The sequence below is a fragment of the Uranotaenia lowii genome, chromosome 2 (genome assembly GCF_029784155.1).
Source record: "Uranotaenia lowii strain MFRU-FL chromosome 2, ASM2978415v1, whole genome shotgun sequence".
NCBI lineage: Eukaryota > Metazoa > Arthropoda > Insecta > Diptera > Culicidae > Uranotaenia > Uranotaenia lowii.
Window position 1 is genome coordinate 23628628 of NC_073692.1, and position 19909 is coordinate 23648536.

A 19909-nucleotide genomic window follows, 5' to 3' on the forward strand; every position below is an offset into this window, starting at 1 on the left:
TATCCATTAGACTGAGTTGATTTGGGTTAATTTTTGAATTTCTCAAACCCTGGGGTCTAAAAAGCTTCGTCTTGGTTCAAAACTCATCCATGATTTTTTGCAGAATTTTTAAGTAACGTTTACATGAATAAATGTGGACTTTTAGGTTTGTATGGGAAAATTGAATATTTTGTACTGAAAAATTATCATAATTTTTGTTTCTTCTGTGCAACCGAGCCTGCTAATGGTTTTTGTGCCAATTTATAAATTCTTCAAAGGAAATTTTCTGTTGAACAACTTTGTCGAAGACCGTAACTTCGTATCAAATTAGACAAAAAAGTTATTAGCTGTTTAACAGGAGTATGTCTTTTGGCATCGATAAACAATAAATTCAATAGACACCACTGCTGGGTGCCTTGCGAGGTATTGTTTGACTTCTTTTCAAGCAATACTTCGCGGGGCACAAGCAGTGGTGTCAATTGAATTTATTGTTTATCAATGCGAAAAGACATACCTCTGCAAAATAGCTAATAACTATTTCGTTTAATAAGATACGAAGTTACGGTCTTCAACAAAGTTGTTTAGCGAAAATTTTCTTTTGGGAATTTTATAAATTGGCAAAAAAACTGTCAGCGTGCTTGGTTCCACTGAAGAAACAAAAATGATGTAGATTTTTCAGTACAAAATATTCAATTTTCCCATACAAACAAAAAAGTTCAAATTTACTCATGTAAACGTTACTTAAAAATTCTACAAAAAATCATGGATGAGTTTTGGACCAAGACGAAGCTTTTTAGACCCCAGGGTTTGAGAAATTCAAAAATGACCCCAAATCGACTCAGTCTAATATCCATGTCTCATGCCCGTAGAGGACAACCGGTCTAATGAGTGTCATGTACAGGTTACACTTCGTGCGAGGATTAAGTCTTCTCGACCGCAGTTGCTTGTGGAGTTCATAGTAGGCACGACTTCCGCAGATCATTCGCTGCCCGATTTCACGGCTGGTGTCATTGTCTGCGTTCACCAGTGAGCCGAAATAGACAAAGTCTTCGACTATCTTCAGATCGTCGCCGTCGATCGTGACCTTGATATTACTGGACAAGCGGACTCGGTCGGTCTCGGATCCACAGGCCATCGTGTACTTCGTCATCGCTCAATCCTTCCTGCTTCGCGTTTCAGTTTGTGGTAGATCTCCTCCACTGTCGCAGATGATCTGCCGACTATATCAATGTCGTCGGCAAAGCAGGTAAGTTTACTGGATCTTTTGAAAATCGTGCTCTTCCCGCACGAAATCCTCTTCGTCCATCACCCTCCTACACTCGTCATCGAACCAGTCGTCCGTCGTTCCGACCGATGACGTTCTCCGCAGCACTGTCTTGATGCTATCCCAACAGTCCTCGAGAGGGGCTTCGTCTAGTTCGCCCTCTGCCGGCAGCGCCGCTTCGAGAGATTGCACGTAGTCTGCCGTGACCTCAGGTTGATATTGACGTCTCGACGTCGATAATGTTCGAGAAGTGCCGGCTGCCTATCAAAACGTGATCGATCTGTAATTGCGTTTGGTACGGAGATCTCAAGGTGTACTTGTGTGGAAGGCGGTGCTGGAAAATGGTACTAGTATGGCCATTCGTTTGGAGGCGGCGAAGTCAATGAGTCTTAGGTCGATTTCGCCGCAGCTAATCCCACTATCTTGCAGGAGGACCGTCCTGCCGTGATATGCCGAAGTGACGTATATGCCATTCCCAGATCTCGTCTTTAAGAGTGTCTTTCGCCCTTACCCCACTTTCCACTTCTCCACAACTAATCATGAAATGGTATACTGTATACAGATCACATTTTATGAGGAATGAGGGGTCCCGGAGAAGTGGAAAGTGGGGGAAAGGCGATAGACACTCATAATGATGAGATCTGGAAATGGCATATACGTCACTTCGGCATATTACGGCAGCGTTGTGGTGTTGCCCGTTGGGTCCCGAACACCAACAGGACGTTGTTGCACTTCGCACGCCGTCCTTGACATGGAGAACACACTTTCCATATGTGTACAAAAATTATGCCCTGTGTAGGATTGGGTTTGTGATATAGCTCAGTTGGCAAGTCAGTTGCCCCCTGAGCGGACGTCCGCGAGTTCGAGTCAACAAGTGTCAAAATTTCTACCGCTTTTTCCCAACACGAATGAACTTATCTTAGAGCAAGTTCACTGGTGTTGGGAAAAAATGGTAAAAATATTGACATTTTGAAAATTTTACAATGCAAAAATGTTTTCAAGACCTTGTATTTTTTACAGCACTGTTTCTATTTCAGCCGTATGTAATAGAAATATTGCTACTTTTGCATCACAGCATGTGAAACTACAATACGTGTTGTTAAAAAAATTTAAGGACAAAGATCTTGAAAATGTGAGTGAACTTGCACTTAGAGTCGTCAATCACAGCAACTTGGAATTATACTCGCGAAACTTTCGGCAAAAGTTCCAGATAAGTGTTTTATTCAGCTTGAACTAAAAACATCATGTTTTTTTGTGTTTTGTTTTGCTCACTATAAGCCACACACTGAAAACATAATACTTAAAAAAAAAGTTAAACCAAAGACTGACAAAAATTTTCATTTACATTTCGATTTTTTTGTCTTCCAGTTTACAGTTTACAGTTTACAGTTTACATCCAATAACTGGGGTTATTTAAAAATTAAATGAAATAAAAAGTTCAAAATGCTGCAGTTAATCCATCCACTCGTAGCAAATATTAAGACGACTTAACTGATGTCAAATGTCAGAAAGTTTGCCTTTTATAAAATTTCAGTGAAAACCTCTTTGTCCTGAACAGTATAATCTGCAATTATGAGCATGCAGACGTGTCTTTGCAAATTAGGTGTATTTATTTTTCTGTAAAATAATAAATTTTGTATTTTTGTTTATCATGTCTGCCTCATTAATGAATCCAGGGATTTTCTCGAATTACTTGCAATTTTATGTTTGATTTTTCTACAAGTTTCAACTCGAGGGTATGCGAATTGCGACAACTGATCAACTTTATCTTTTTATGCAAAACATCATTGAACTTAACTCTGCTCAAAGTTTCAAAAATGCTTCTTGGCAAGGAGCTTTACTCTATTCACGAAGGTCATCCGTTCTCTAAGTTCAGCGTTATAGCCTTGGCAATGAGCTTAACTCTACTTAAGGTTTTGAAAAAATTTCATGACAAGTAACTAAACTCTACTCAAGATGTTAAATTTTTCACTCAAAGTTTACTGTTGTTACTTGGTAATGAATCAAGCTCACTCTAGTCGTTGAACATAATTCTTGGCAAGGAGATGAACTCTACTCAAGATGTTAAACATTTGACAGCTTCACACAAATCTGTAATCATTTCCTTGGTAAGGAGCTGAACTCTATTCAAGGTATGTCTGTACTGTGTAAGCGTCAGACAACACTTTCATCGAGGTGGTAGAGATTGATCGCGGTTTAACGTAGCTTTTTCAAAAATCAGTAGTATATCGCAGTAAGTGACTAGTGTGTGTGAAGTTTTTCCCCAAAAATCCGCCTTCGAAGCATCGAACGCCTGCACAACGAACGTCAACAGCATGCAGCCAGAATGGTTTATCAACTCACAACCAGAGGGCCAACTTGGATAGTCGATGCTTCCGGGTATTCACACGATCAGCAGCGACGCCACGATGATACGACAAGCGAAGAGCGATCGCGAAGCGAGAGCAACGACCGAAACTCGCGGTTCAAGGCCGGTCAAATGCGGCTTCCTGGTGCTGGCTCACTTTGCTAAAAACCACCGCAGTGTACGCATAAGAAAGTTTGTTAGTGCAAATAACAACCAGGTAAGCCAACCGCCGCTCATCCGCCATTTTGCTCTCGCCAAGAAGGACGCGCGCTAATGCCAGTATCTCCTTACTACAGGACCCTTTTGTTTTGGGACAAAATACCTTGGTTGGAATAACCTTTTGCCTCCAACTACGACGGGAATAACCGCCACCGAACATCGGTTAACCCACGTTCGGAAGTACCGGTCGACCATACATCCTCGGACCTTACGGACCGATCCAAGACGGTGGACCACCCGTTACGAAAGGCCACTATCTTGACCCATCGAGATCGACGCTGTACTTGAGGAAAAGGGGCCGCCATCGTCATTGGACCGGCTAGTCTACTCGCTAACAAGTCTCCAACGTCAGCCTTACCGACACCTGTACCAGGATCGGCAGCATCCAAAAGGGCTTCGCCCTCCAGGTATCGTGCCATTATTGTGACCATTGTATGTGCAACTAAGAGTTAAATATACCATCGTTAAGAGAAGTGCAATTTTGGGTTTTTTTCTGAGTGCATTCTGGAAGCTCCCTGCGATTTAGTTTGATAAGCGTGCCGCCCTGAGGTCTAGAAAGGGACTCACACGTCGGTGGGAGTGGTAGGTTTAATCCTTACAACTGATAGATTAGCTAACTTTTCGACTTTTTCACTGATCAAAATGCCACTTACAGGGTTTGATTCTTAATCATTTTCAAGTACCTTGGCAAAATTTGAGCTCATTTGAATAAGTGTCCAGCGTGCGCTAGGAGTTTTAGTGAATAAAGTCAATTTTTCTAGAAAATGTGCTCTAGAAAATGGGTTTTATAGTGCACTGTGATTGGTATGACAAGCATCTGTATGGATCTGTTTTAGATAATCGACTAAATCTAACCTAAAAAAATTAAAACTTCATAAACTTTCACCTTGTACAGAAAATTTACTAACAAGTTGAGAGTTAAAAATCAGCAGTTAAAAGAAAAAAAAACTTTTCGTCCAATCAATTCTTAAAAAGAAAGCCTTGTTTATAATTGTCAATTTTGTCAATTTTGTCAATTTTGTCAATTTTGTCAATGTTGTCAATTTTGTCAATTTTGTCAATTTTGTCAATTTTGTCAATTTTGTCAATTTTGTCAATTTTGTCAATTTTGTCAATTTTGTCAATTTTGTCAATTTTGTCAATTTTGTCAATTTTGTCAATTTTGTCAATTTTGTCAATTTTGTCAATTTTGTCAATTTTGTCAATTTTGTCAATTTTGTCAATTTTGTCAATTTTGTCAATTTTGTCAATTTTGTCAATTTTGTCAATTTTGTCAATTTTGTCAATTTTGTCAATTTTGTCAATTTTGTCAATTTTGTCAATTTTGTCAATTTTGTCAATTTTGTCAATTTTGTCAATTTTGTCAATTTTGTCAATTTTGTCAATTTTGTCAATTTTGTCAATTTTGTCAATTTTGTCAATTTTGTCAATTTTGTCAATTTTGTCAATTTTGTCAATTTTGTCAATTTTGTCAATTTTGTCAATTTTGTCAATTTTGTCAATTTTGTCAATTTTGTCAATTTTGTCAATTTCGTCAATTTTGTCAATTTTGTCAATTTTGTCAATTTTGTCAATTTCGTCAATTTTGTCAATTTTGTCAATTTTGTCAATTTTGTCAATTTTGTCAATTTTGTCAATTTTGTCAATTTTGTCAATTTTGTCAATTTTGTCAATTTTGTCAATTTTGTCAATTTTGTCAATTTTGTCAATTTTGTCAATTTTGTCAATTTTGTCAATTTTGTCAATTTTGTCAATTTTGTCAATTTTGTCAATTTTGTCAATTTTGTCAATTTTGTCAATTTTGTCAATTTTGTCAATTTTGTCAATTTTGTCAATTTTGTCAATTTTGTCAATTTTGTCAATTTTGTCAATTTCGTCAATTTCGTCAATTTTGTCAATTTTGTCAATTTTGTCAATTTTGTCAATTTTGTCAATTTTGTCAATTTCGTCAATTTTGTCAATTTTGTCAATTTTGTCAATTTTGTCAATTTTGTCAATTTTGTCAATTTTGTCAATTTTGTCAATTTTGTCAATTTTGTCAATTTTGTCAATTTTGTCAATTTTGTCAATTTTGTCAATTTTGTCAATTTTGTCAATTTTGTCAATTTTGTCAATTTTGTCAATTTTGTCAATTTTGTCAATTTTGTCAATTTTGTCAATTTTGTCAATTTTGTCAATTTTGTCAATTTTGTCAATTTTGTCAATTTTGTCAATTTTGTCAATTTTGTCAATTTTGTCAATTTTGTCAATTTTGTCAATTTTGTCAATTTTGTCAATTTTGTTATTATTCACAGAGGCTGTAAGAAAGGCTGCAATCCTTTTTCAAGTGTATAAATTTGGGTTTTTTTATTGCATCTTGCTATCGATTTAGATTCTGATTCAGATGTAGCCTAGAATTTTGAATTTTGGTTAAATATTTTTTTGTTTTCCCTCCCCCACAGCTCTCCGGACAACGCAGATCGCATTGTGCCTACCCTAAAGGATCAATCGCCGCTGAGTGCCCCTGGAACACCGCAACCCATTTTTTCCGCGCCAGATCTTATCAAGCCCGCTGGCCCAATGATTCCAGCTCACCATTCACAGCCATCGATCACTGCAACGGGGACAGGAGCAACTCCCTCTGGAAGCTCAAATCGGGCTCCCCACTCGGTCATCCAATCGCCCCGATTCGAACACGCCAAGCTGAAAAACCTCGACGAACGAGATCTCGGATCCGAGGGCAGCACCACCGAGGACTACGCCACCTGTACGGACAACTCGAAGCGCACCGGACCACCTTCGTCGTCCGCCCACGCCGGCCCAGCCGGAGCCAAAGGTATTTTTAAAAGCATCCACGCCATTAGACCAACCACCAAACAAGTAACAGGTTCGAAGCCCATTCTACAAATCACCGAAATTTCTGTTCCGTTCCGTTGTTTCCGTTTGATGTTTTTGGCCCCCCGCTGTTTTTCGCTGGCTGTATATAGTAGGGTGGCAATGCCACTGGCAATGAACATATGAAATACGTAGGATATGTTGCACATATATTTTGTTAAGTGACAAAACAACTAACCTGAGCCAAATTTCAGCTCAATCAGATTGATTCGTCTTAAAACGAAGTTTCGATTGAATTCAAATGTTAAAAAAGACTCAAAGAAACTTAAAAATGACTCAAAAATGAACAAAGTGACACAAAAATTAAACAGAATGACACAAGAATTATAGTAAAATGACACAAATTGTAACCAATGTTGATACAAAAATAACAAAAAGACAAAAAAAAGACACCATAATGACAAAAATGACGAAATTTTGGGCTAGTCCGATTGACCTGAAAATTTAAAAAGGTAATTTTTTTACTTATGAATAAAATAATGTCTGTCGCTTTTTAAAAACTTAACATTAGCGTTTACTCTGCCACCCTACTGTTTTGTATCTGTTTGTAAGCCAAAACTCCGCCAAAGTATGCCTAATCCCGCTAATTTTGGGTTTTGTCGATTTCATATTTGTACCTATACATGTGTATATGTTGTCATTACTCCCTTAGGGAAAACTCATCCATTGCGCCATAATTGCTTTTTGATATATTTCGGTTAGTCAAACCCCGGCTTATCTCGTTGTTACAACACGAAACCACGTAGATCAATAGCTATTTGCATATTTGTTGATAATTCAATAATTCATCCTTCCTCCATTATTGTTGAGCCCCGGAAAGTGTTCCAACGTATCCTGTCTCATTTCAGCGAATCGCCAAATCCCTAACCACGTGGTATCGCAAAAACTATCAGTACGTGTACTACCTAGTGTATGTAAATACGTTTGTTCCATCCAAACGGAGGATACACTCGGTGTCCCATGCATTATCCGTCATTATCATTTTGCACCATTTGTGTTACCCCGTCGAAAGTGCAGCCATGTGAACTCCCCATAAATTTGAACTCCATTCATTGAAGGTTTATTGAATGAAAATGTTCAAGATAGAAAAAAAGGATAACCCAAAGTGTGATTTTCACCACAAAAGCACTGCGGCAACCAGACCGATATGAGTTGTTTAAATTGCTCGCTTCATTTGCCGGAAATCGGTCCGGCTTGCGATGGTTCGAATTATCAGCAACAACTTTTGAAGTGTGTACGAGACGTAGAGGCAAACAATATAGCGCATCATTTATTCCAATATCATTTAATTCACTCATAATGTACTTAATTTCGCACTTTTCCTATCGTCGTTGGCACTTCTGTCAGTTTAAACCAACAAACCGACCGCGTCCCGGTGGCTAATTATGAGATATCGATCAATGTGTTTATCAATACGAAAGAGAATGTTAATGAATCGCTTCAAATGCACACATGGAACTGGCTAATAAATTTTAATTGAATTTTTCCTGCATTGGAAGATTATCGTTTTATGTGATTTTCATTTGATTTTATTGAGGTAGTTATCCCCTGTGAGTTCAACCATCGAAAGGTTTTTTTTTACTGTTTTGCTCCTAAATGCTGGCACCATAATATTTTTCTCGGACCTTAGAGCAAGTTCACTGGTGGAAAAAGTGGTAGAAATTTTGTCACTTTTAGCACATTTTGAAAATTTTGCCATGCAAAAACATTTTCAAGATCTGTGGCCTTCAAGTTTTTTTACAACACGTGTTGTAGATTCGCATGCTGTAATGCAAAAACAGCAATATTTCTATCACATACGCCTGAAATAGAAACAGTGCTGTAAAAAAATACAACGCTCAAAGATCTTGAAATCATTTTTGCATGGTAAAATTTTCAAAATGTCAAAATTTTGTACCACTTTTTCCCAACACCAGTGCTCTTAGTATGTTTGAATGACGAAAACACACAAGCACACGCATACATGCATATATTCCACTTTGCACTTCCATAACATGTTACTGCATTGATATCGTTACTTACAAATGCCTTTTACCTACTGTTAGCACTTCTGACGAGATTTGACGTTTCTTTATTTGTGATAATTATTTTATTTTTTGGCCCCCTTTTTCTCATACCATGACATACAGTATAACCTAGAAGAACATATTTATGACATAAAATGACATGTATTTAACGTGATTAATGTGTACGAGATTCATCAACCCGATAACTATGAAAAGTTACAGCAATAAAATAATGTAAAAGGGAAATATCGGAAAACCCGAAAAGGGTCCATAAAAAAGACACTTACGACCAAAAGGTTCAACTTTAGACCTAAAATCTCTAAACCTTTGTACCAATATGAAATGAACCAATTTATTTTCATAAGGGCATGATGAAAAACCTATCTTCGGCCTTTCTAACATATTGTGTCAGCATTATGCAAATTAACTACAAATAAACACAAAAAATTATACTTACTGTCTGCTGCCAGTGCTGACTCTGAATGGGAGATCAAATGTTCGACATATTCAAAACAGAGAATTATGGATTTTTTCAACCATTGAAAAGGATGTTTTCGAAAAATCAAATTTTGCAAAAGTTATTTAGCTCTAAGTCCAATCAATAGGTACCAGTCCAGTGCCAAATAAGGTTCAAAGTTGGACATTTTGGTCGATCATCCTAAAATCTCATTTGAACTGGCCAGGCGCGGTCCTATGGGAGGGGGGAGGGTTGTCGGGGTGTGATCACCCCCCAAGCAGCAAACAACCGCTACAAAATACTCGTAAATGCTCGAATTTCTATAAAAAAATTGAATTTCTCCTAGTAGATGAGCCTTTAAATTTTCAAAAAATTTCCACTCCGTGGGGGTGTTTAAATGACGAAAAAGTTTGTTTATCACTTAAAGGCTTAAGATTGAAGAAAATGCGGTCTACCAAACTCAAGCAGCTGTAACTTGCAATTCCCTGGATCGAATTATACCAATCAACTTCTGTTGAATTACTTAGAATGTTGACTTTGAATTTGCTAACCATTTGTCTACTTAACATTTGAGCTAGGTAATGAAATGTAGGGATATTTTTTTAAATTGTAACTAATATCCTTCATATGCCTAAGTTTACATGAGCAAATTTTGATAAATTTCATATTTATTTTAAAAATCTTAGCTTCTTAATTCTTCATTATGTTCTAAATTTTGGTGGAATGACAAATTTGAAAAAGTCTTATAGGGAAGTGAAAATTGTTGTAACACTGATATACTTGAATATTTTTTCTTCTAAGGTCAGACATTGATCGGTCAGATAGAAGAAAATAACAAAAATACTCAACCTATATACATAAGTACGGAATCATAAGATTGGCAATTTAGAGATATACCGAATAGTGGTATTCGGCAAACGGCCGAATACCGAATATTGACCTTTTCAACTATTCGGCCGAATATTCGGTCGAATATTGTATTGAGTTTTTAATGAAAAACACTTAAGCGATTATTTCAATGCTTTCTATTTCTTCCATATTGATGATCCTCATATTTAAGTCGATTCTTTTCAACCAGATGATATTATCGGATGATGTATCACAAGATATTTTAAAGTAGGGGTCTTTCTGGTTTTCAAAATGTCGCCTATAACTGAAAAGACATCAGATGACTAATCGCTTCTAGGGCGTTTATCACCAACGTTCCTGTGATATCTGGAACAAAACATGTCAAAACAGGTGCAAAGCTATTTGAAATTACTTCTTTGATATTGAATCAGATAAAGGTCTAATTTGTACAAGAAATCTCAAAATAGTTGTTGAAAAGAAAGATAATCTTCAACCTTTAGCACGAATCATCTTCCTTAAGCATATCATACTTACAACCCACGTATCCACACGGTCAGGCATTCAGGACGATTAAAAAAAAATTAAAAAAGGGCAAAAATTATGTTTATCTTGAAGATTTTGAAAAATAGTTATTTAATACAAAGTTTCAAAAAATTTAAAGAGAAATTTTGAGTTTTTTATTCGATTTACCAAATAATCTTAATAAACCTGAGCAAAATTCGGGAAGCTTTAAACATCCCGGCCAGATTTGACTTATCTGGAATCTTTACTGGATTTATGGGCAAGCATGAATATATCCAGAAAATCTGGAATAAACTATAATCAAATTGCCAATTTTCTTTAATTTTCAGAAATTACTATCATTTTAAATGGATTTACAGATCTTGGTCATTCTAAGAAATGAAAAAATACCTTTGGACATTAAGTGTGAATTTGCTTTATTAGTAAGAAATTTAAATTGGAGTCACATTCTCTATTGGAGTGATCAGTTTTCCAGTAGGCGCTTGAGAAACGTGTGACTTCAATTGACAGTCTTGGAACCTTCTTATCTTTCTGTTTGACACCAATATTTTACAAAATAAATTCAACACACTTTACAAAGTGATGACTGAACTCATTCCAAAAACCATTCCAAACTCACTTGCGTTTACAAGAAATTTATAATTAGATTGCAAAAATTACAATTGAGTTTTTGAATCACAGTAAAGATTCTCTTGCACGATAGGGAAGAATGACATCCAAATGTTAAATTCTCAGAAAAAAAAATCTCTTGCACTAATTTATCCCAAGTAACAATTTTAGCTTTATTATGGTCAGCAAAATTTCGTTTGGACTATAGCATTAATCTTCATAAAAAGCTAAAGCGCATTCTATAACATCACCTGGACTCTAATAAAGCCAAAATTAGGCTATTTGGCCCTACTCTGGAAACGTCATCATGACATATCATTGTTGGTCATCAATGTTGGTCACCGAAGCTTTTAAAAAGCTATTATTAAACATGTTAGGAATTTTTGTTTTTTTCGATTCTGTGAGTTCTCGGAGTTTTATTTTTATTTTTCCCAGCAACCATAACGGTTGATGAATGATGATTGCATTAATGAGATATTTATGATCTGGTAAAATTAATACCAGAAATTCCAATGTTTTAACCATATTTTGAGCCTTTTTAAATAAAAACGGATTGGTTGTTAATTACCCGTGGAATAAATCATGAGTTGAAATCAAATTTCTTTGTCTGACGTCATCTTGAAATCCAAGATGGCGGATTCCGCTGATCTTTCAAATGTTGTTAATGACTTAAAATCGCATGAAACCCCATCAATATTGGTATTGGGTGAAAGGGCTAAACGAGTAGAAGTCGAATTTTGCTATCAGACGCCATCTTGAAATCCAAAAAGGCGGCATCCGCTGAACTTTTAATGCTGTAAATGACAAAAAGTCGCATTAAACAACTACAATATGGGTATTGGCACTGATAACTGATGTACAAGCTCGAACAAAAAATCTTCAGAAACGTGTGTAAAATTTCCAGTGCTCTCTTTTAAAGAAGCCGTTAAAAAGTGACGAAAAACAGTGCCATCTATTGCTTGATTTGTAACTTTTGAACGGCGCAATAGATGGCACTGTTTCTAGATAGCTCTTTTGAAAGTAAGAATTTTTCGAAAGGGCGCAATGGTATTTGAACTCATTAATAAATAAATTTGAATACATGAATTGCTCTTCATAATTAGATGAACTACGAATCAATTTCAGCTTAGAAAAATAGCATCATTATAATGTTGTCACTAGAGAGACTGAAGAAATGACAAATATACAAGCTGTAATTATTAAATTCCAGATACGTATTCTAAATTTCAAATGCTATCATTCAAACAAGCCGAACCAACTTTCGAAGTACCTGATTCTTGGAAGCGCGCAACTGTATATGATCTCAAAAATTTATAAACTAACGTCGTAAACAAATTTTACCTTGATTCTTTTTACTAAAAAGGACTAACTAACAACTTTGAACAAGCCAGACGAATCAGTTATTTTATTAAGTTGAGCTTAAAATTAACAATCCAACGAAGAAATGCAGATTCTATGCTACTCTGAGCGGGCATTTTCACGCATCATATCTGTTTATATTAAGTGCTTCATGCTAGTTTAAAGCAATTCGGAAAACAGCTTTAAGCGTAAAACTTTGATAACGCAAATCATAAATGTGTAATAAATCTTCAAAATCAATTTGCTCGAAACTCGTTAAATAGATCCGACCTTTTCATAATTGACTAAAAATTTGTTATTTTGTTTTGTTTACATTTAATTTTCTTCTTGACAGTTCTCTCTGGTGTCCTTGGAGACATCTGGTGGCTCAACCAAAAAACATGAATTGATTCAAAACAGTCGTTGGGACTTTACACACTTTTCAAGGCTTAGCTTGTACATCAGTTCATCAGTGGTATTGGTTGAAAGGGCTAAACTAGAAGAAGTCATTTTTTTTCTTTTCGACGCCATCTTGAAATCCAAGATGGCGTCTTCCGCTGAACTTTGAAATGCTGTTAGTCACTGAGAATCGCATGAAAGGCCCACAATATTGGTATTTGGTGAAAGGGCTAAACTATAAAACGTCGAATTTCGCTATCGGACGTCAACTTGAAATCCAAGATGGCGGCTTCCTGAACTTTAAAATGCTGTTCATCACTGAAAATCTTATGAAACTCCCATAATATGGGTATTGGCTAAAAGGGCTAACCTAGAAGAAGTCAAATTTCGCTATCAGGTGCATCTCAAAATCCAAGATGGCGGCTGTCACTGAACTGGCAACCCGTTTGAACATTTTGTGTTGTCAAAATCGAACGATTTTTTTTCCCAACTTTGTTTTTACTTAGTACCACATTTTTTATCATGTTTTTGATGCATTTATCACTTTTCGTGTTTTGTCGATAGTTTTGTTTTTTGCCATATTTGCTATTTATGTCATTGTATTATGTCTATCATGCTAATATGTCTAAATTGTATTGGTCCTATTAAAGCGAAAAAAAAAGTTATTTTGTTTCTGTTATTTGTTTGATTTAAGGAAATGTGCCAAAATCGGATGTTTCCAAAATCGAGTGTTGCCAAAAACGATCGGAGTTTGTATTGTGGTTGCTTTGTGCGATTTTGGGTCACTTACAGCATTTCAGAGTAAAGCAAAATGAGAAAATCGACTACTACTCGTTTAGCCCTTTTACCCAATACCAATATTGTTGGGGTTTCAACACTTTTAAAGTTCAGCGGAAACCGCCATCTTGAATTTCGATGGCGTCAAATAACGAACTTCGACTTTTACTGGTTCATCTCTTTCAACTAATACCCATATTGTAAGGGTTTGAGGCGATTTTCAGTCATTTACAATATTTTTAAGTTGAGTAGTAGCCGCCATCTTGGAATTTAAGATGGCGACGGGCAACGAAATTCGACTTCTACTCGTTTATTACTTTCACCTAATAACAATATCAAGAAGGTTTCATGATATTTTCATTTATTTACAACTTTGAAAATAAAAGCGGAAGCCGCCATCTTGTATTAATGATGGCGTCAAGCAACAAATTTTGTTCCTCCTATTTGAACCCTTTCACTTAATACTCATATTGTAGAGTTATTCATTCCACTTCCGGTAATTCGAAGTTTTCATAGATTTTTAGAATTTTTTATTATTTTAACTCAAAATCAACACACAGAACTTATCAAAAATGTGTAAAAATGGGAATTCCAATTCAAATATGTGCTATCTAATCTGAGCGTGTCCTGTTTTGACATCTTGATCGAGAACTGTCACTAAGTTTTATGGCGGTTTAATAATCAGGCACTGAGTGCTATTATAGAACATGCAAAAGAGAGCTTGGAGCAAACTTCTAAGTTTGTGTTTTGTTATAGTTTAAACATAGCATTCCTAACTTTTTCTAAATAACTGAAACAGTATGTTTAATGAAAGATTTATGACCGTTTTCAAAACTATCTGAAAACAGATGGTCGATTCAAGAATATAAGCATTTTGCATGACCATAATAAAACCATCATAAAACGAGCTGCACAAAAAAAGCCATAATAAAACCATAATAAAACATCGAAATGCTATTTAGCTTGATCTGTGTTACTTGGGTTGTTTACAAACTTACAATAGTAGGCTTTTGCTTTTCATAGGAGACGGAATAGCTGCGCGTGGTTTTTAATAAAAAAAAAAAGTTGGAAAAAACCATAAAAAGCTATTTTGTTGAAGATTATAGGCAGAAAGTTGAAAGAAAAAAATTGAGTTTTTGCTTTTTTTTTCAATGATTGCCAAAACGGGATTTGAGCTTTATACTGGAAAATAGAATATTTTTCAATTTTTCATTAATATTCTTATTAAAAGTAAGTATGGGCTTCTAAATTCTTCAAGGTTAGTTGTATAAATATTATAACTAATGTTTTATGGTGAATTTGCACATATAAAGAAGCAAACAATGCTTGGTTAACTCTGTATAAATACTTTAATATTTTCATTTTTGAAACAAACAGCGTTCCACTCAAAGCCATCGTATTCTAGATATAGCAAAAACTAGCAACTAGTTTTAGGATATGTTTTTGATAAGGCTTTCACCTATTCAAAAATATAAAATTTACCACGGCGATCGGCAACGCAAACTTTATTTTTGCTTCCGAAAAACAGAACAGAGTAAGTGTTTTTACGCACACGCTCTCAAACCACTGGGCTCGCAGGGAGAGGCGGGCTATATGCGCATATTAAGGAAAGCACTCATTTTCTCCCATATTCCCATAGATAGGAGTCTGAAAACTATATACACATGAGCGGACATCTGTTTTACGTACGTTAGAGCAATTTTTCTGTTAAAATCTCTTACAGGTTTTGTGAAAATAATTTTATAGTAAAAAAAGTCAAAATAGTCGATTTCCGAAACTGGCGGGCTAAATGCGCATATTTATGTTTTAAGCTTTATTTCATAAACACTTGCAATATTTTCATATTTTTTCATTGAAAATGGTAGAAACGGATGTTAAGCATACGTCAAGGCTGAAATTTTGGTGAAATTTTTTACATCATAAGTTTTTTTACATGAAACATAGTTAGGTATGCCATATGGCCATATTTCATGGTAATATTTTGTTCATATCGTATTTTTATCGAATCAGTATGAAGTTTTTCTTTTTTCGCTGTAAGATCGTAATGTTTCAATAGAGAAAAGTTAAAACATTATAAGACTTATCTATTTTCCTTGATATATGAATTTAACCTGCCTTGATATGGGCATTCAGAACCTGTCTCTTATTCCAATATCTTATCATATACAACCTTGCCAAAAGCTTCAATTTGTTGAATTTCCGATTTCCAGATGAATAAGAAAGAAAAACCATAAAAACTTTTATTCACAGAATCTGTACGCACGATAAATAAAGTTCAATATATTCATACAAAACTGACAAAAATTTTGTTTGAATTTTTAAATATTTTCGACTTTATACAAAAATTTAATTTTTTCATGCCATGTGTTAAAAGCGTATTACCCTCAAACTGTACTGATTAGATATGATGAATCTCCAGCCATATCGTCAATCGCCTGTATGCGCATATTACCCAACATGCGCATTTAGGAACACTTCCCCCTACATGGGAATTCTCTTTCTGAGTTTCTCATGTATAGTTAGCTTGTGCAGAGCAAAGGCGAGAGCAATTCATGGGAGTTTTTCTTCAACATGCCCTCTAGCCTAAAATTTCAACACCTATCAAGCTTTTTCCTATTGGCGCACTAATGCCTGTCTATCCACATTTCTTTCAAATTTCTATAAAATAAATTCTCTCTAGTTTCCATTCCGCCGCACATGCCATAAAAATTAAAATCATATAAAATTACGGCGATCAAAATCATATAACAAGGTTTAAAATATCATCGGTTTCTTTGTATTTCGTTTGGGGTCTCTTGCTTTCAGTTGTAAATAAAAATGATATAAAATGCGAGAAGGAAATCATAAAAATTTGGAAACAAAAAAAGTTAGTATATGCTGATCAAAATTTTCTATTAAAAAAATTATAAAAATTGTTGAATTCATGTAGGTAGAGTGTCAAACTTTATTCGTGTTAATGTTTTTAATTTTATCTTTTCGTATTTTTCGTAACACATCCATCCAAATCATCTTGAAAGAGCAAAATTTACTAGATGACATGCACATAGCCTAGAGTTGCACTCCGTCCCGCAAAAGCGGGACATGTCCCGCTTTTTTGTTGAGTGTCCCGCTGTCCCGCTTTTTCCTCAAAATGTCCCGCTTTTTTTATCGGTAAAAATTTACAAAGTTAACTGACTAACAACGAAAAAAATCAAACTTTTAGTCTCATTTTGAATTCTGTGATGAACATAAAATCATTCAAATACATCTTTCCCAAATAACACTGAATGATTAATGAGAATTTTCAGGCCACTTATGAAACTTAAACTTGGTCTTGTAGCCTGTTATAAAACCTGAAATGTTGCTTGGTTTTTTTCAACATAAACAGCATTTTTCATAGTTTATTTAAGGCAATACTGAAGAACTCTAATGCTTTAGCATTACAGTAAGATTTTGATTCTGTTAAGTGTTCTTGGAGCAAGTTCAACCAATGTATGAAGAAAATATTGTTTAAGTTGCCTCCAAAAAATTATAGATTATAGAATTAAACAGAATAATTTTGGATCCGCAATCTTAGTTAAATTGCGTTATATTAAACACCACCTTTTTCGACTAAATTGTCCAAAGTATATTAAGATGAAAGGTGATGGAAGTTTTCTTGAGTTTTCAAATTTTTTAACAAATTCCCTAAATAACCAACTAATTTTTAAACAAATTGCACAAAGATTTTTTTCACGGTATGAAATCCGCCTTTTTCATGAACGACTTGAAATATTTTCTCTCAAATAACGTGTAAATTCGCGAAAACCGTGGAAAATAACAGTGCATATGGCAAAAAACCGTGTAATTAGAAGTCATGTAGAAAAACTGGGTAAAATCAATCTGCGTTTAAAAAAACCTTAGTATACTTTCTATGAACAACTTGGCTGATGATGAAATTATAAGTTTGGCTACAAAATTAAGCGTTTTTCAAGATTTTCTTTTTTCGGCTGTGTCCCGCTTTTTCTTCGTGAAATGTCCCGCTTTTTTCTGAAAGTATCTGGTAAGTCTAATATAGCCAAATAGTAAAAAGTGACATAGCCCTGAAATCTTGTTCAAGCAATTATTTACGAACTAACGAATAACTGAAGATAATGTGGAAAACGGTCAGAATTAGCTTTGGTATGTTTTTGAGAAAATTTGATGCATCAGAAACAAACCGAACGTTAATCACAAAATAGCTCATCAACAATAGACATTCAATTCAATAATAAAATCGTTCTTTGTGCAGATTTTTGTAGTTAATATTTTCTAAAATCTGTTGTTTCAAATGTGCCATTACTATTTTAAGATTGCACAAAACTTTCATCATTTTTAACTAGCGATTTAACATGAAAACCGAGAAGGAAAATAACAGATATAAGAAAAAAATATATAAAAAAAAATTCATTTTACTTACCGTTTAACCCAAAACTCACTACAAACTGTTCCCCCTTTCCCCTCAACGTAACACACTCATATCAGATTTGCTATAAAAAATTCAAAGACCGTAACAAACAGATGGTGGGAATTGTTCTTTGTTTTTTAACTTTCGCCACCGACTGTTAAAGAAATAGCTAGTAATATTAAGGTAGCTACAATTTTAGTTGTATGTTAATTTATATATGTGTTATTCTACGTTACACTTATAACGTTCAAAAGTACCTATGAAAAGCACCTTTAAGTTTGTTTTTTTGTTCACATTTGGGTTGTTGAAAACCCCAAATGATAATTTTTATTCAATGTTTAACAGCACAAAGCTCCAAAAGAACCTGGTTAAAACAATACCTCTTAATCCTAAAATGTATAACTCATTCCCCTAATATTAATGTCTAGGCAATGCTAACTGCTTTGTATAAATCAAGCTAAAATTACTTGTTAGATGGCCACCTTTCCACAGCTTGAATCAATCGATACTAATAACCCTCTCACATCAGCAAACGCAACTCAGGAAGGATCTTCGTTCGAGAGTGCCTCTTCGCTGTATTCCTTGGCCCGGGTTGACGCTATCAGTGAAGACACACCACCGGTGGAGGAAATTCCTCAATCACCCCCTCACATTCCCGTTCTTCCCAAAGCCTCTCCGGCACATTCGGTAAGCAGCAGCAGCAGTGAAAGCTACGCGATGGCAACGAAGAAAAGTTCTCCTCCTCGAACGACAGTGTTGCCAAAAGCGATGGGTGGAAAGATCAAGATCAAACCCGAATCCATATCTGATGACGAACGCAGCGAAAAGCGATACTCGTCATCTCACGACGAAAAAGACTTGGGCAAGGGAACTTTAACGAGAGGTGCTCGGAGGGGTCGCGATTGGAATGAGGAAGAGCGTCGAAGGAAAAAGAGCACCTTCAAGCTTGAGTTTGACAAAGATTCCCTAAGAACTTACACGACTCCGATGCTGAGACAGCCGAGCCCTGGCTTCAAGAAGCTATCCCCCGAGGACAAAAGTGCACTAAACGTATTGGATGGAGCGAGCCCTAGCGGTAAGCAGAAACGGTTCCGGCCTAAGACTAGAAAGTCACCTCGAGCACGAACGGCAACCGGTGGAGAGGAAACGACGATCGCTGCGAGTACACCGATGCGACGGGCCAAGACTCCCTTGATACGGAGTCCGGAAAAACCTCCGAGTTCAACGCTGCCGGCGCATGTGACCGTGCCAAAATTGAGTCCAGCTCAGTATTACTCACAAATTAAAAGTCCACCTTCGGGAAGCTCGCCCCGGAAACAGAAGATGCCCCCTACGGAACAACGATTGAAAGCAATTTCCACCGAGTCGCTGCGGTCCGTATCTCCCGGGTCCGATTCGGTGTTCTACAGCGAGGCGGACGGATTGTCCCAATCCGATCAACAGGTGAGCTATTTGATGCATCAAATTAGGTCTAAATCTTTTCAATTTTGTTCCAATCATTATATCGGTTCCAAAACAATCATCGCTCCAAATCCCCCCACAGGTCCACTGCCACCATTGCGGCAAGGAGGTCGAATCCGGGACGGGAACCGGAACTGGAGCCGCCGGCGAGTCGGAAGAATCGATGACCACCGCCCTAACGCTCGACTCGACCGACGGCGATCGACCGGATATCGTACAGCCCCCGGAAGGCTTTGCCGATTCACCCGACTGCACCAAAACCGTCCACACCCGGCTGTACAAGAAGATGGACAAGCGATTTCGCTCCGAAGACCGGCACGCCGATCGATCGCGTCACTTCAAATCGCGCCAGGAGTACCGAGCGAAGGTGAGTTTTTGGTTTTTCGGGTGTTGAAAGTGATTG

General features: G+C 36.2%; 1 protein-coding gene across 7 annotated transcripts in view; it reads left to right on the forward strand.

Moving 5' to 3' along the window:
- LOC129744023 (uncharacterized) overlaps positions 1-19909 on the forward strand; it is a 724779-nt gene that overhangs the window by 692499 nt on the left and 12371 nt on the right. For 6 of the 7 annotated variants that reach the window (XM_055736329.1, XM_055736338.1, XM_055736333.1 and 3 more), the window contains 3 exons: positions 6251-6675; positions 18575-19488; positions 19589-19873. In XM_055736329.1, coding sequence (XP_055592304.1) covers positions 6251-6675; positions 18575-19488; positions 19589-19873 — 1624 coding nt within the window. The remainder of the gene's footprint in view (positions 1-6250; positions 6676-18574; positions 19489-19588; positions 19874-19909) is intronic. The other variant, XM_055736331.1, reaches the window with a different exon arrangement.